The sequence below is a fragment of the Gigantopelta aegis genome, chromosome 6 (genome assembly GCF_016097555.1).
Source record: "Gigantopelta aegis isolate Gae_Host chromosome 6, Gae_host_genome, whole genome shotgun sequence".
Lineage (NCBI taxonomy): Eukaryota > Metazoa > Mollusca > Gastropoda > Neomphalida > Peltospiridae > Gigantopelta > Gigantopelta aegis.
Genome location: NC_054704.1, coordinates 32653968 through 32668219, shown reverse-complemented (window position 1 = coordinate 32668219; position 14252 = coordinate 32653968). Strand labels below are relative to the sequence as shown.

General features: G+C 35.4%; 1 protein-coding gene across 2 annotated transcripts; it reads left to right on the top strand.

Annotated features, from left to right (window-relative positions):
* Positions 1-109: 109 nt before the first annotated feature.
* LOC121375060 (nose resistant to fluoxetine protein 6-like) lies at positions 110-14217 on the top strand. Of its 2 annotated transcripts, XM_041502277.1 has the most exons (15): positions 110-859; positions 2749-2942; positions 3738-3834; positions 4441-4531; positions 5040-5260; positions 6208-6375; positions 7402-7498; positions 7897-7989; positions 8452-8614; positions 9341-9420; positions 9594-9692; positions 10357-10492; positions 11132-11318; positions 11849-11991; positions 12536-14217. In XM_041502277.1, the coding sequence occupies exons 1-15, from the start codon at positions 526-528 to the stop codon at positions 12653-12655; spliced, it is 2223 nt and encodes a 740-aa protein (XP_041358211.1). In that variant the 5' UTR covers positions 110-525; the 3' UTR covers positions 12656-14217. The 2 variants fall into 2 exon arrangements, with proteins under 2 accessions (XP_041358211.1, XP_041358213.1); XM_041502279.1 differs by lacking the exons at positions 11849-11991; positions 12536-14217 and having other exon boundaries at positions 10357-10496; positions 11132-11265.
* The last annotated feature ends 35 nt before the right edge of the window (positions 14218-14252 follow it).

Below are 14252 nucleotides of genomic sequence, written 5' to 3'. Positions count from 1 at the left end.
TTATCGATATGAAATCTGCTTTTTCACTCCATTTGATAAAAACGTGATCTAAGTGTGTTACAGGTTTGTAGATTAACCAAATTATAATTTATTTTCGCTGGATGGAACTAGGGTGTGCGGCTTTAAGCATGTGAATCTTTTTTTTTTTTTTTTTTTTTTTTTTTTTTACAAAATATGGTAATATTATCTTAATGGCTCCCGATAATCTAAGTTAGGGGAGCAAGTAAGGTTTTTTTCTTCCTGTTGAGGTCTGCTTTATACGATAAACAGAGAAACACGCACCTTTAAGTGCGGTCCTTTAACAACAGATTTTAATAACCACACATTACTAGTATGCTTCAGCGGGTAACGTGTTCAACAACCAGAACAGTTCAAGAGGTCAGTTAGGCACAAGGTCACAGCTACTTTACTAACTGTCAAGACCAGAATTAGAAACATGATCGACTGACAGTGCACATCGACCCTTTGTTTACAATTCCATTACTTCAGACTGGATGTTTAGGATCTAGTTAACTGTTTTCCAACATGTTCATTGTTCATTCCGTGTACCTAGTAGCAATTTGCAGCGTTGTCACACATGCTACGGAAAGACAAATACCTTCTTCTTATCTCAATGTTGTGTTGAACACACAACGACTTCTGCTTTCCAAACACAAAGCAGACGACCTACCCAAGATTCCCGCCGCCTTCCTGAGACGTCTGTCTGGGGATTATATTCTCGACACCGTGGAGGATGTGTTGAACTCCGGGGTGTTGCAGGGAGCAGAGTCTCAGGGGGCAGTGCCGTCCTCGATATGTCTGAATCACATTGTTCTCTTCCTTGAAGGGGTGCTACAGCAGCAACGATGGGCTCTATCCAGTAAGTATTAAGCACATCTTGCATGTAATCCAGAGCTAACTACTAGCATGTAACCCCATTAGCCTCATTCATTCATTCATTCATTCATTTCAACTTATTTTCGTGCTTATATCCAATTAAGGTTCAAACATGCTGTCCTGGGCACACACCTCGGCTATCTGTGCTGTCTGTCCAGGACAGTGGGTTAGTTGTTAGTTGGTTAGCGAGAAGAGGGTGTAGTGGCCTTACACCTACCCGTTGAGCCATTAAGAACTCGCCGGTACCGGGCTGTGAACTCTGTATCTACCAGTCTGTAGTCCGATGGCTTAACCACTGCGCCACCGAAGCCGGTTAGCCTCTGTCTCGTTCAGACAGCTTAGTGTAGATATCTGAAATGTGTACCCATTTGAACCTTAATTGGATATAACCAAGAAAATTCTGTTTTAAAAACATGACAATTAGCCTGTACAAGACTTGTTCTATTCAAGTCAAAGTTCGTGATGTGTGCTGTCCTGCTTGTAGAAAATAAACATAAAAGATCTCATTTTGCTGGTATAGATAGTTAAGGTTTGTACCCAGGATAGCGTGATTGAACCTTAATATAAGCAACAACAAAACAATCGTTTTAATAAACATGATATTAGCCTGCAAAAAAACTTGTTCTATTCCGATCAAATGTCGTGGTATGTCCTGCTTGTAGGGAATAAAATAAGATCTTATTTTGCTAATAAGAAGGAATAATCCATGTGACGGCGGCCTTTTATCTTCTAAGGCAGGAGACCAAAAGTCACAATTGCCATAAAATACCGATGTACGGTGAAAAGGGATTACACAAATAGTAACAGAACATTTGACTGTAACCAAAACCTTCAATCAATAAGTGTCAGAAATTGACCGTGTTACTGGCAATCAGTCCGATACTGCTGACGTTCAATGCAACATTATAACTCTGTTTGAAATACAAACATTACAACGCTACCAGTAAATTAAATTTGGTCTACAGTTCCCTTATGTATTTCAATCAGTATAATTTTATTATAAATTAACTGATATAAAATATCTTCTTCTTTTTTTAGAAAAACCCACGAAAATGGTACTTACCTTTTCACATACGAACACTATTTTATGTATTTATATACATTTTAAGTGAAAATATGTTAATAAAAGTTATAAACTTGAATCCACTCAACGTTGTTTTGTCAATTAATCCAGCAGTCAGAAGATTAAAGTAACATAAATCCGTATTTTCTTTTATTTAAAGGGACATTCCTGAGTTCGCTGCAATTTTTAAGATGTTATCGACTAGCAAAGACTTTTTAACATATCAAATATATTTTTCTGCATAAAATATTAGTGGCTGCATATTAAACGTGTTTTTGATCGTTATGATATTGGTACTAGGTTCAATTTCATTTTATTTCCTAAAATATATTTTTTTCATACATATGAAATTATTTGAAGACAAAATCCAGTTTGGGCTTCTTACAAGTATTAAGACAACCAGAAACACATTGAATATACAGACACATATTCTAAACAAGAAAATTTATTTAATATGTAAGTTTAATCGTAGAAAGATTTTATTAGTCGGAAACATCTGACAATGCAGCAAGCTCAGGAATGTCCCTTTAAGAGTATTTGATTAAACCATGTGCTGGGGTGTGGTAAAACATTTCTAGTTCCCTCCAGTGCACAACGACTGGTATATCAAAGGCCGTGGTATGTGCAATCCTGTCTGTCGGATGGTACATACAAAAGATCCCTTGCTACTCATAAAGAAAATTTAGCTGGTCTCCTCTATACGACTATATGTCAAACTTCCCAAATGTTTGACATCCAATAGCCGATGATTAATAAATCAATGTGCTTTAGTGGTGTGGTAAAACGCACATTCCTTTCTTCTGTTCCAGTGGTGGACGCGGCAGGCAAGCCGGGGAACTGGCTGTACGGCGGCGAGATCAACTGGGTCGGCTCCTACCAGGAATGTAATAGGATCGTAGCCAAGCTGAACGTCACCGACGTCGACAACGACACGTCAGTCATCACGCCGTTCCTGGGACAGTACTGCACGGCCGTCGTGCCTCTACAACCCTCTGACGCCAGGGTGCGTTGAGTAAAATAATATATGGCTATTTGCACATACACACATACACGCGCGCAAATAAGCACAAATTAAACACTAGGCGCGTGTGCAGGGGGCTCGGGGTCAGACCACACCCTGTTATAAGCATATTTTGTCTCTTTTTATATATATTTTCCGACTCCCCACCACCACCCCATCCTAGAAACTTCACTCGCCAGTCTTGACCCCACCTTGTACAATTCCCTGCACACACACTTTCTCTTCACTCCCCCACCTCTCTCTCTCTCTCTCTCTCTCTCTCTCTCTCTCTCTCTCTCTCTCTCTCTCTCTCTCTCTCTCTCTCTCTCTCTCTCTTATTGTTTTGTTTTTAGTCATTTTTATTGTTTGAATTTGCGATTTACTGATATAAAAAAACGTCTACTTTCAAGTTTCACTTCTGACCCCAATCGTCCTTCAAGATCTTTGGTGGTCATAAAACCTACTGTAATACTGAACTACCGGTTGTAATGTTTGCCCAATTAATTCACTATTATCATATAACCATTCCCCACAGCTAATATACCTTACAATTTTGGCAATTTTTATATCTTGGTTTCTCCAGAGCGGCAAAATGGTGAAAACTGTTTTGGCTCGTGGCCTAGATTGCACATAACATGTAATTAATGGAAGTCTATTAATGAAAGTCTATTAATAGTACTTTGTGGTAAGAAACCAAAGCTGGAATTTTTTTGTATCAAACGTTTAAATATTAAAACATAATGTATGCACGGCTTGGATGTCTTTAAAGAAACATTTCTGTCCTTCTTCTGTTTGCAGCCGCCAATTCCAGGAACGCCTACGACAGGGGTGCGTATTGGACTCTGCTTGCCAGATACGTGTACCGGGTCCGACATCACTGCCATTTTAAATTCAAGTAACAATCCTAACTATATATATACAATCAGACCTCGTTACAACGATCACGTTGGTCCCTGGGTCACTTTATCGTTATATCGAAATTGCCGTTATAGCGAAAAATACATTAATAAATATATTAATCAAGTTGCATTCACTGTGCTAATCATTGATGTACATTTGTTTCTGACAATTTGTGGTCGGATGGAGTAAATGTGGTAACGACGATCACTGTAACGAGGTCTGACTGTATTAGAATAGCGTGTACATTATCACTTTCGTTGGAATTTTCTCTCGCCTGGATGCCACTTAAATGAGGGGGAAATTGAAATGAAAGTGATTTATGTTTACATTTTTCCCATTAATAATATATTAATAATAATTTTTAAAATTAATAATTATTATTATTATAAGACAAATTGTTGTAATTTAATTTTCTGTAGCAATTTTAAATTGACTTGTTGGTTTTGAATAGCCATCCTTTAGAACCAAAAATATTTCCATGAGTGTTGATTAGAAAGACTATTGCTGGTTCCTTATTATTTGTTATTCGTATGTGGGAGAGGTGTTTTTTTTAACTAGTTTAAGAACTGGGTTGCTTTAATAAAACCTATTATCTTTTCAGTTCTCATATCCCAAAATACGTCCATACGAGTGTTCCCCACCATATGTCAAGCAAGGAAACTGGATTATGACACGAAGGCTATTGCTGTCTTGTTAGTACTAGTTTATATCTAGCGCACGTTGAAGCGATCATATGAATTAAAAATTATTTTCGTTATTCCATGATAAGAAAAAAAATAGTTTCTTGTAAAATGAAATCAACTATATATTAACATCAGTTTTTTCTTTGTATTTCTGTTTTATGGATGCGGGTCCCAAGATAGCATAATAAATAAAAACAAGAGATATACACATACATTTCAGTACAGTCAAACCTGTTTAACAAAACCTGGCACGTGTTAAAGGTGCGTATGTAGAGCGGACATAGTATATATATATATATATAAATATATATATATATATATATATATATATATATATATATATATATATATATATAGTTATAGTTATAGCAAGTGAATGTAAAATGAATTAACATGTCCATATTTCTGAGGTATTTTTGCAGTGGTCTTTGTTATCTCGGTAGTACTTGCCAGATGTGTGTAATAAGTGTGCACAGTAGTAAATATCCTGCCTGTTTTCTGTTAAAATGTCTTGTAGATGTGTCATCTCGTTGATTGTATTGATGATGATTGCTGGGACGGCCTATGATGTAATCCACATCCAGATGCCTAGATGGGCCAACAAGCAGGAGGAGACGAGTACTATGCATGTAGCAGACAATGAAGAAATTCCACACCTTGTGACCATAGACAAGACAGATGAACAGACACCGCTGATTCCCAAAGAAGACACACGTGACTCTGAAGAGTATGAGCCAGGTAGGAAAGGAAAGAAATCTTCCTTGTATCTGAACATTTGCCTAGCCAGGATTTTAACCTGGGAACCACCCACTCTGGGGGATACTACCCTGTCTATGAGTCGTGTAATGAGGTGACAGGCAGATATGAAATGTGGTGGGGGAGGGGGAAAAGAGTTGTGCTTGGAGGTGCGTGGTCCTGAGTGGTGCAGTGATTAAGCCCTCTAGTTTTAATTCGCCTCCAACCCAGGATGAGTGCGTATCTCAGTCATGTGGAAGATGTAAGGTCACTATCTTGTTTCTCTTTCATTAACCACTAACCATTAACCTCTGTTCTGAACAAGCTGTTTTGATAGTTAGTTGATAGCTCAATGGTGATACAGATTTGACAGGTACATGCTGCTGCTATATATGTGAACCTTTTTAATTAGCAACATTCAGTGTGAGATCATATGTTTTGACATTTTCATGCTAGTATGATACAAAGATGGATTAGTACATAATCTGAATGACAAAAACTGTATTCCGTGGTCAAAATCGTATCTCTGCACAAGGCAGAGTCGAAAAAAAAGGTTTAGGCAGTCGTGATTGCTTGCATGATCCTCTAGCAGGTGATCGTCCTTAGAAGGACCGCCACTCCATAGATCCGTAACAGGATCTTTCATCACACTTGCATCACCTGTGGGAGGACTGCCACTCCAAAGACTAGCTTAGAAAACCAAAACTTGCATATAACAGAGTTCAATGAAATATATACAGCTGTGATGACATCCACTTAAGAATCACAGTTGTGATATCAGGTATTCGCGAACATAGTCCAGCTAGTGGTTTTGGTTTGGTACTGTATTTGTTAACTTCTACTACTAAAACCAGCGTTCAAATAGTAATATACTCATACTTAAAGAAAATTATAATGCAGAATGAACCAGGTCATATTTGTTTTCATACTTTCCACTTGCATTTGACCAGGGAGACTGGGAAAGGCCCTGTTGGCGTTTTCCGTGTACACGAACGGCAAGAAGATTCTGAGTACCACTCATTCCAAGGACAGCATTCAGTGTCTACATGGCATCCGCTTCATCAGCATGACGTGGATCATTCTCGGTCACACCATAGCGTTTGGAATCTCAGTGGCAAGTTAGTATCAACATCCATTATATCATTTCAATACACCATAGCGTTTGGAATCTCAGTGGCAAGTTAGTATTAACATCCATTATGTCATTTCTATACACTTTAATGTTTGGAATACCTGTAGCACGTTAGTATCAACATCCATTGTGTAATTTCTATACACATTAATGTTTGCAATCTCCGTGGCAAGTTAGTATCAACATCCATTATGTAATTTCTATACACTTTAATGTTTGGAATACCTGTAGCACGTTAGTATCAACATCCATTATGTAATTTCTATACACATTAATGTTTGCAATCTCCGTGGCAAGTTAGTATCAACATCAATTATGTAATTTCTATACACTTTAATGTTTGGAATACCTCTGGCAAGTTAGTATTAACATCCATTATGTAGTTTGTTTTGGCTTTTAATGTTTGAAATATTCCTGGCAAACCAGTATCAATATTTCATTATGTAATTTGTATACACCATAGCGTTTGGGATCTCAGTGGCAAGTTAGTATCAGCATCCATTATGTAATTTAATGTTTGGAATACCTGTGGAAAGTTAGTATTAACATCCATCATGTAGTTTGTATACACGTCTAATGTTTGGAATATCCCTTGCAAGACATTATCTATATTCCATTATTTGTATACACCATAACGTTTGGAATCTCTGTGGCATTGTATGTAATTTATTTAAATCCTTAGTTATTATTTAAAACAAACACAGTATTTTTAGTACAGTATATTTTCCTCTATTTATATGGAAAACAAAGTGTTCTCTTTTTTTCACAATATTTTTATATATTGCTGTTAAACGGTGTGCCCATGTTTTTACTATTTCAGAAAATCACACACACACACACACACACACATACGCACACAGTCACACACTCATACACACACGCGCACACACACACACACTCACATACACAACACAACACACATACAACACAACACACAAACATACACATACACATACACACATATACACATACATACATAAATACATGTGTGTATATATTTATTTTTTTCCAGAAAATTTAAAGACATTTTCCCAAGATGCTGTACAGGATTGGACATTTCAAGCTATCATAAATGCAACAGTAGCTGTTGACACATTTTTTGCTTTCAGGTATAGTATCATTATAATATAATACAACATTTCTCTACGATACACGTCTTATAATCTTCGTTTGTGCCATTGTTGTCATTGTTTATATAATATAAACAACGAATTCTAATACAGACCAGACTCAATGCATTAATAAAATATGGTAATTCCCTCCGAATTTGTTTACTAAAATTGGGAAAAGGCTAATTTAATGTTTTATAATTTTTTCACACGTGATGTTTTAGCACCGATGATTTTGTCATGTGAGTCTTTTAGTGGTATATTCTGTTTTCATGACAAACATATTAGTTGTGTGCTCGTTCTTAATTTTGTTATATAAAATGACAATTCTGTTAGTGTGATTATTTAATATTTATACATGTTTAGTAAAGTAAAACTGTTCTTTGTTTTTATTTCAGTGGTTTACTGGTTACTTATCTTATTCTAAAGGAGATGAAGAAGAACAGGGGCCGTATTAACTGGTTCATGTTCTATTTCCATAGATTTTGGAGGTAAAGCAAAATACACTACGTGCAATTTGTCATTCTAGTACATGTAAATTATACACTTATTTTTAAACTCGTCGAAAAAAATGCTTATTTTTCAAACGGACAGCAAGAATACGCAATGTACATAGTTATTTTTTATTTTTTAGTAAACAAATATTTTATACAACAGAGTTGTACTTCGCGGGGTCAAAACGGCAGTTGCCCCCCCCCCCCCCCCCCCCCCCAACAAAAACTGAAAACGTGTTCGTTTTAATTTTAAAGTTCCGTTTTGTCTAGCTGGAATAGACCTATATTAGTGTGCCCTGGTCCTGCGCTCCTTCAAATATTTTAGGAAAGGTACAGCCTTGTCAACATGGTAATTTTCCAAATTTAGTGTAGCAGACATTTCGTGTGTAAAACCAAATGCTGGTATGCATGATTATTGTTCAAATGTTTTACAGTATGATGTTGTTTGTCTCATATTAGGTTGACTCCGGCCTATATGTTGGTGATTATGGTGTATGTTCCACTGTTTCGTTACTGGGGAGAGGGGCCACAGTGGCCCCAGACGGGTATTGAGTACACTGACTGTGATCATTGGTGGACGAATCTGCTCTACATTAACAATCTCGTGGAGCCTCTGAAAATAGTGAGTATGAAAATGGAATAATCCGTCATTAATCAAATATCCAAAATATAAATGTTATTTTTGTTTTCGTTGTCAGACCTCCCCCATGCCCACCCCCCTCTCCCACAAAATAATAAAACAATAATAATGAATTTTTTAAAAACCCATAAAAATTAATAATTACCAGAAATGCTTGGAAAGTAATATTTAGTCGACTGGACCAAAGCAGGTAAGGAAGACAATACTAACATAACCCAAGTTATTGTGGCAGTTTTGTTACTAATAGTTAACTATTAGTAACAAAACTGCCACAATATCTTTAATGATAATATTCAATGAAGATTAAAGCATATGTATGCCCTTCTTAAGCCTTTGCCCAATACAGATATAAAATTATTCCGTAAAACTATATATTTTTCATAATTTTCCCTAACGTTTTAAAACAAATCTGCCAATAAACACCACTTAATCAGGTAAATTTAACAGTATGACAGACAGTTTAAAACAAATCTGCCAATAAACACCACTCAATCAGGTAAATTTAACAGTATGACAGACAGTTTAAAACAAATCTGCCAATAAACACCAGTCAATCAGGTAAATTTAACAGTATGACAGACAGTTTAAAAGTAGTTATATTTCTCTTTGTGACGTTTAATCGATATTAAAATTATATAGTTAGCTATTTTATATTTAGTCTGGCGCTATATAAAAAAAAAAAAATAGGGTGTTTTTTATTTTTTCCAGTGTATGGGTTGGAGTTGGTATTTATCCAATGACATGCAGTTCTACGTTCTCAGTCCGCTTATCTTCGTACCATTCTTTTAGTGAGTACTCGTTACGTTTCATCTATCTTTGTGCCTATTTGTGTGTATGCGTGTGTTTGTTTCGTGTATGAACTTTCTAATATCGGATTGAACAAAAAACATGACATGGACATTTTATATTTATATAATATTTCATGTTTAAAATATCATGTTTGTATCTTATTTCTTTCCAGTAATATGATTCTTGGCAGTATTTCATTACTGGCATTTCTGTTGGCCACCCTCATCACTTCCGGGGTGCTTAGCAACGTGAACAACTATCCAGCTGGAGGGTATGTAATAGCCATAAACAAAAAACAAACAAACTCTAACTAAAACTAAAACCTAAACAACAACAGCAAAATTCATTTTTAAAAATATTTACAGTATGGCATCAAAATGCAATATATACTTTTAAAAACAAGGAATCCTCGGTCCCATAAATATGGCAGAAGTATTTGAAGCGAATTAAACATTATAACTAAGGGCGTGAGTCGGCCAGGTTACACCAAATATAATAATAAGCACCGTGAATACAATACACGTGAGTATCCACTGCATGTCAAATCTGAGTATTCAATTATTTGTGCACATAATTTGACTAAGCAAAGGATCACATAATTTGAATAACCAATGATCTACATAACTTGATTAAGCAATGATCTACATACCTTGACTAAGCAATGATCCTCATAATTTGAATAACCAATGATCTACATACCTTGACTAAGCAATGATCTACATAATTTGACTAAGCAATGATCCTCATAATTTGAATAAGCAATGATCCTTATAATTTGAATAAGCAATGATCTACATACTTTGACTAAGCAATGATCTACATAATCTGACTAAGCAATGATCCTCATAATTTGAATAAGCAATTATCCACATAATTCATAATTGAATAAGCAATGATAAACGTTATTGTGATTTAATGTGTGTTTTACATTTCAGGTCTCAGGCTGGAATACAAATAGACTTTTTCAAAGACTTTTATGTAAAACCGTATGTTAGGATGGGGCCATATCTTGTAGGCATGGCAACTGGCTATCTGCTGTACAAAACACAGTGCAAGGTTAAAATATCAAAAGTGGGTACGTTTTTGTTGCTAGATAGTTTTCAGGATCTACCATCGATTGCTTTAGAAAAAAGTTTAATTCTTTAGAAAATCCGGGAACAGTCCCTATATATTAGAGGATACAACATGTAAGTTGTCACAAACAGCAATTATAATTTATAATTTATAAACAACCATTATGACACAAGAATCACATAAGCTAGTATGCAGATATATATGACAGAGTTGATACCCACAGTCACTACAGGGCTGAAATTCAAGATTTTGAATCATTTTTACTGCAGGCAAAGTGCCCACCTTACTGCGTTAATAACCTTTGAAAGTAAAAATATACTGACGTCCTAAAAAACCTTTACACACATAAAAAGAACACATTTAGAAACCACCTTACAAACACTTTCCATGTATCACAAAGTGCATTGTGATGTTTAGATGAACTTCATACTTTCATATCTCATCATACCGTTTGTTGGTATTCTATAATACACTTTCAAGCCTTGTAAAGTTTCTTTGGACGTCAGCATACATGAACGTATGAAGTACGTAGTTGTAGTTGTAGTTTTTTTGCATCAGTAAAATGTATTAAATGGAAGTGTTACAACTTTAACCACAATTAATAAAAAAATCAACCTGGAAATCGCTCTGTTTCAGACATGTAATGTGATTGGATGGATGGCGGCGACTGCTACAGCTCTAGCAGTTCTCTATGGTGTGGTCGATGTTTACCAAGGTCACCCGGTATCAACTGATGTGGCGGCATTTTACAACTCCGTGGCGAAAACAGCATGGGGCGTCTGTGTCTGCTGGGTGGTGTTTTCGTGTGCCACCGGCAATGGAGGTGTGTTGATCAGTAGTCAAACTAGCTCACGCCATTACCTCTCTTAATTAAGCACTCACCTATGTTAAACAACTGTACTAAGGCCCAGGATTGAGGTAAGCCGAAGGTTAAAAAGAGGTCAAATAACGGCGATCAATCCCATGACTCGGCACACTTCAACAGGCGCGTGTCCAAGGAATTTCAAGTTTAATCTGAAGATTGTATGAATGAATGTTTAACGACACCCCAGCACAAAAATACACATCGGCTATCGGGTGTAGAGCGTAGTCATGCTCCACCGGAAAAAAGAAAATGTGCTTGAGCATTTGTTCGACCACCCACTAATCCACCCCACCCCACCCCGTAAATGTGCCTGCTTCAGGCAAACACTGTTTGGATAGACCTGACAGTATATAGGTACACCAGTTATGTCGTTTTTAATAATAATATATCGAAATAATCATTATTTTGTACCCTTTCACAGATACATTTTATATGAAATTGTTTTTAATTACTATGTAGGCCTACATTATGTTTCATCTCTTTTACAGGTGTCGTCAACTCACTGCTTTCATGGCGTTCTTTCATCCCCCTCAGTCGACTCACGTACTGCACGTACCTCATCCACCCCCTCCTCATAAACATCCACCTCTACAACGGACAGCAGCTCTTCTATTATACCTACGTGCAAATAGTAAGTTGTCAACAATCTGATTAAACTTAGCTCTACTGGGTCTACCACATGTAATAGTGGAGCTAATTTTAATTAGATGGAGTTGTCAAGAGATGTCTTACTCTTGTTTGTAGGTGTGTTTGCATTTGTTTTTGGAATATTTGTTGCTAAATTGGATTTGTGTATCTATATAGACAAATAAGTCAGGCATTTCTGAGAGTGTGATATACTATCCTCGTTCAAAACAACGAATTTGATATTCATCATTTTAATTTATCATACTTGTTTATGCGAAAATCAGAACGACCTAAAAATGTTCAGGGCAAATTTCTTTTACCTCATTAAAGTACCATCTCATTCATCTGTGGGTTTGTATGGGTTTACTGGACATATGCAATATATGGCGAGCAACCGAGCAATATCGAATCATGCATACTTAACGAAATTATGACAAAATTTCACTTTCAGTTGAGAGAAAATTACGAATGCAGTCTGAATATTCAACTCATTTTGGAATGCCATCTTTGTTTTAAATCGTGTTAATATTCCTTCTGTTTTTTTATAGGCATTTATGTACATGGGCTATTTGGTGGCGTCGTACGCTATGGCGTTTGTTGTCAGTCTGGCCTTTGAAGCACCAATGATGGGCTTGGAGAAAGTCTTTTTGAGAAGAAGCTCCACATAGCATGAAGCGTAGATTTACAGACAGTGCGGCTTTGTTCCTGGCGACTTTCACCCACAACACTGAAACGTGTTTAGTGACGGCGACATGCAGCAAAATATTCAATGGTTTAAATGAAACATAAAAAACCATTTAAGAAAGTATATATATATATATATATATATATATATATATATATATATATATATATATATGGACACACATATACATACACACATACAATTGTATAATTGTATATACACTATATACTTTTTTAAGATTAAAAACAATGATATTTGATGAGTTTGCAAAAGACAGTGAATTAATATATACTGTCGTCTAAAGAAACTTTCACACATAAAATTTGAATAATTTTATAAATATTGTTGTTAATCGAAAACTAAAAATAGAAACCACCTTATAAAAATATTGCATGTATCACGAAGTGCATTGTGACGTTAGATGTTGAACTTCATTATACTTTCGTATCTTTCCATATCGTTTGTTGATTTTTTATAATACAATTTCAAGCCTTGTACCGTAGTTTCTTTTGGACGTCAGTATATTTTACTGATCATATATCCACTGACCTATAAGGCGTCGTAGACATTATGTAGCTTTAAAAATAAAAAATAAAACCCCACAATAATCTCATGTGAATGAATTATCAACACCCTAAATTGATGTTATACTTGTTATTTATACATTTTAGAAAGGTTTCCACATGAAACTGAATTCACATGTGCTAAGAGATTGCTTTTTTGTTTCATTTTTCTTTTAATTTCCCTGTGACTGTGGGTATCAACACTTAATTATACATTTAACACAAATATATTTATTTTAAAGGTTATAGGTTGGTTTGTTTAACACCACTAGAGCACATTGATTTATTAATCATCGGCTGTTGAATATCTTTCAAGACATGTTGTCTTAGATGAAACCTGCAACATTTTTTCATTAGCAGCCAGGAATCTTTTATATGCATTTTCTGATAGACAAGATAGAACACATCACTTTTGATATACCAGTCATGGGGCATTAATTGGGACACGAAAAAAATAATCAGAAAATGTGTCCACTGAGGGGAGTTGATTCTACAATCAAAGAACTTTAAGACGAGCGCTCTATTGACAGTTAGATCCTACCCATTATTTCTTATTTTAAGCTGCTATTTTGCAGTGTCATCCTTCAACTACTAATTATTTAAACTAATTTTTTTTATTTTTTTTTTAAACACTATAATTTTTAGTTGTTCAACTTCACGATTAACAGCTTTGTTGCATTAATATCTTATGTCATCACATTTCATGATCTATGAAATCTCTGGCATTTGTCAATTTGATAATGACATGTACCAGTAACACTTTTACCATTTTACACTTTCATGAATGCATACAGCCTTGTTTTATTTGTGTGGGTTTTTTTTTTTTTTGTACAGCAGCCACATTTTGTATAATCTGGCATGGTTTCATATACGTATTGACAAAACTCATCTCTATACTTATTTATGCATTTAATTTTGATGTTTTATGGCATTATTTGTGTATTAATAAATAAAAATAAAATAAGTATTCCAACACGAAAAATAATTAGTCATTTTTATAATTTTTTAGAAATTGTT

Excerpts from the sequence above, each read along its gene's own strand:
- LOC121375060 (XM_041502277.1), top strand. The coding sequence starts at position 526 with ATGTTCATTGTTCATTCCGTGTACCTAGTAGCAATTTGCAGCGTTGTC. Across the intron at positions 3,835-4,440 it reads CACTGCCATTTTAAATTCAA|TTCTCATATCCCAAAATACG; the intron begins GTAACAATCCTA and ends TTATCTTTTCAG. Across the intron at positions 6,376-7,401 it reads GTTTGGAATCTCAGTGGCAA|AAAATTTAAAGACATTTTCC; the intron begins GTTAGTATCAAC and ends ATTTTTTTCCAG.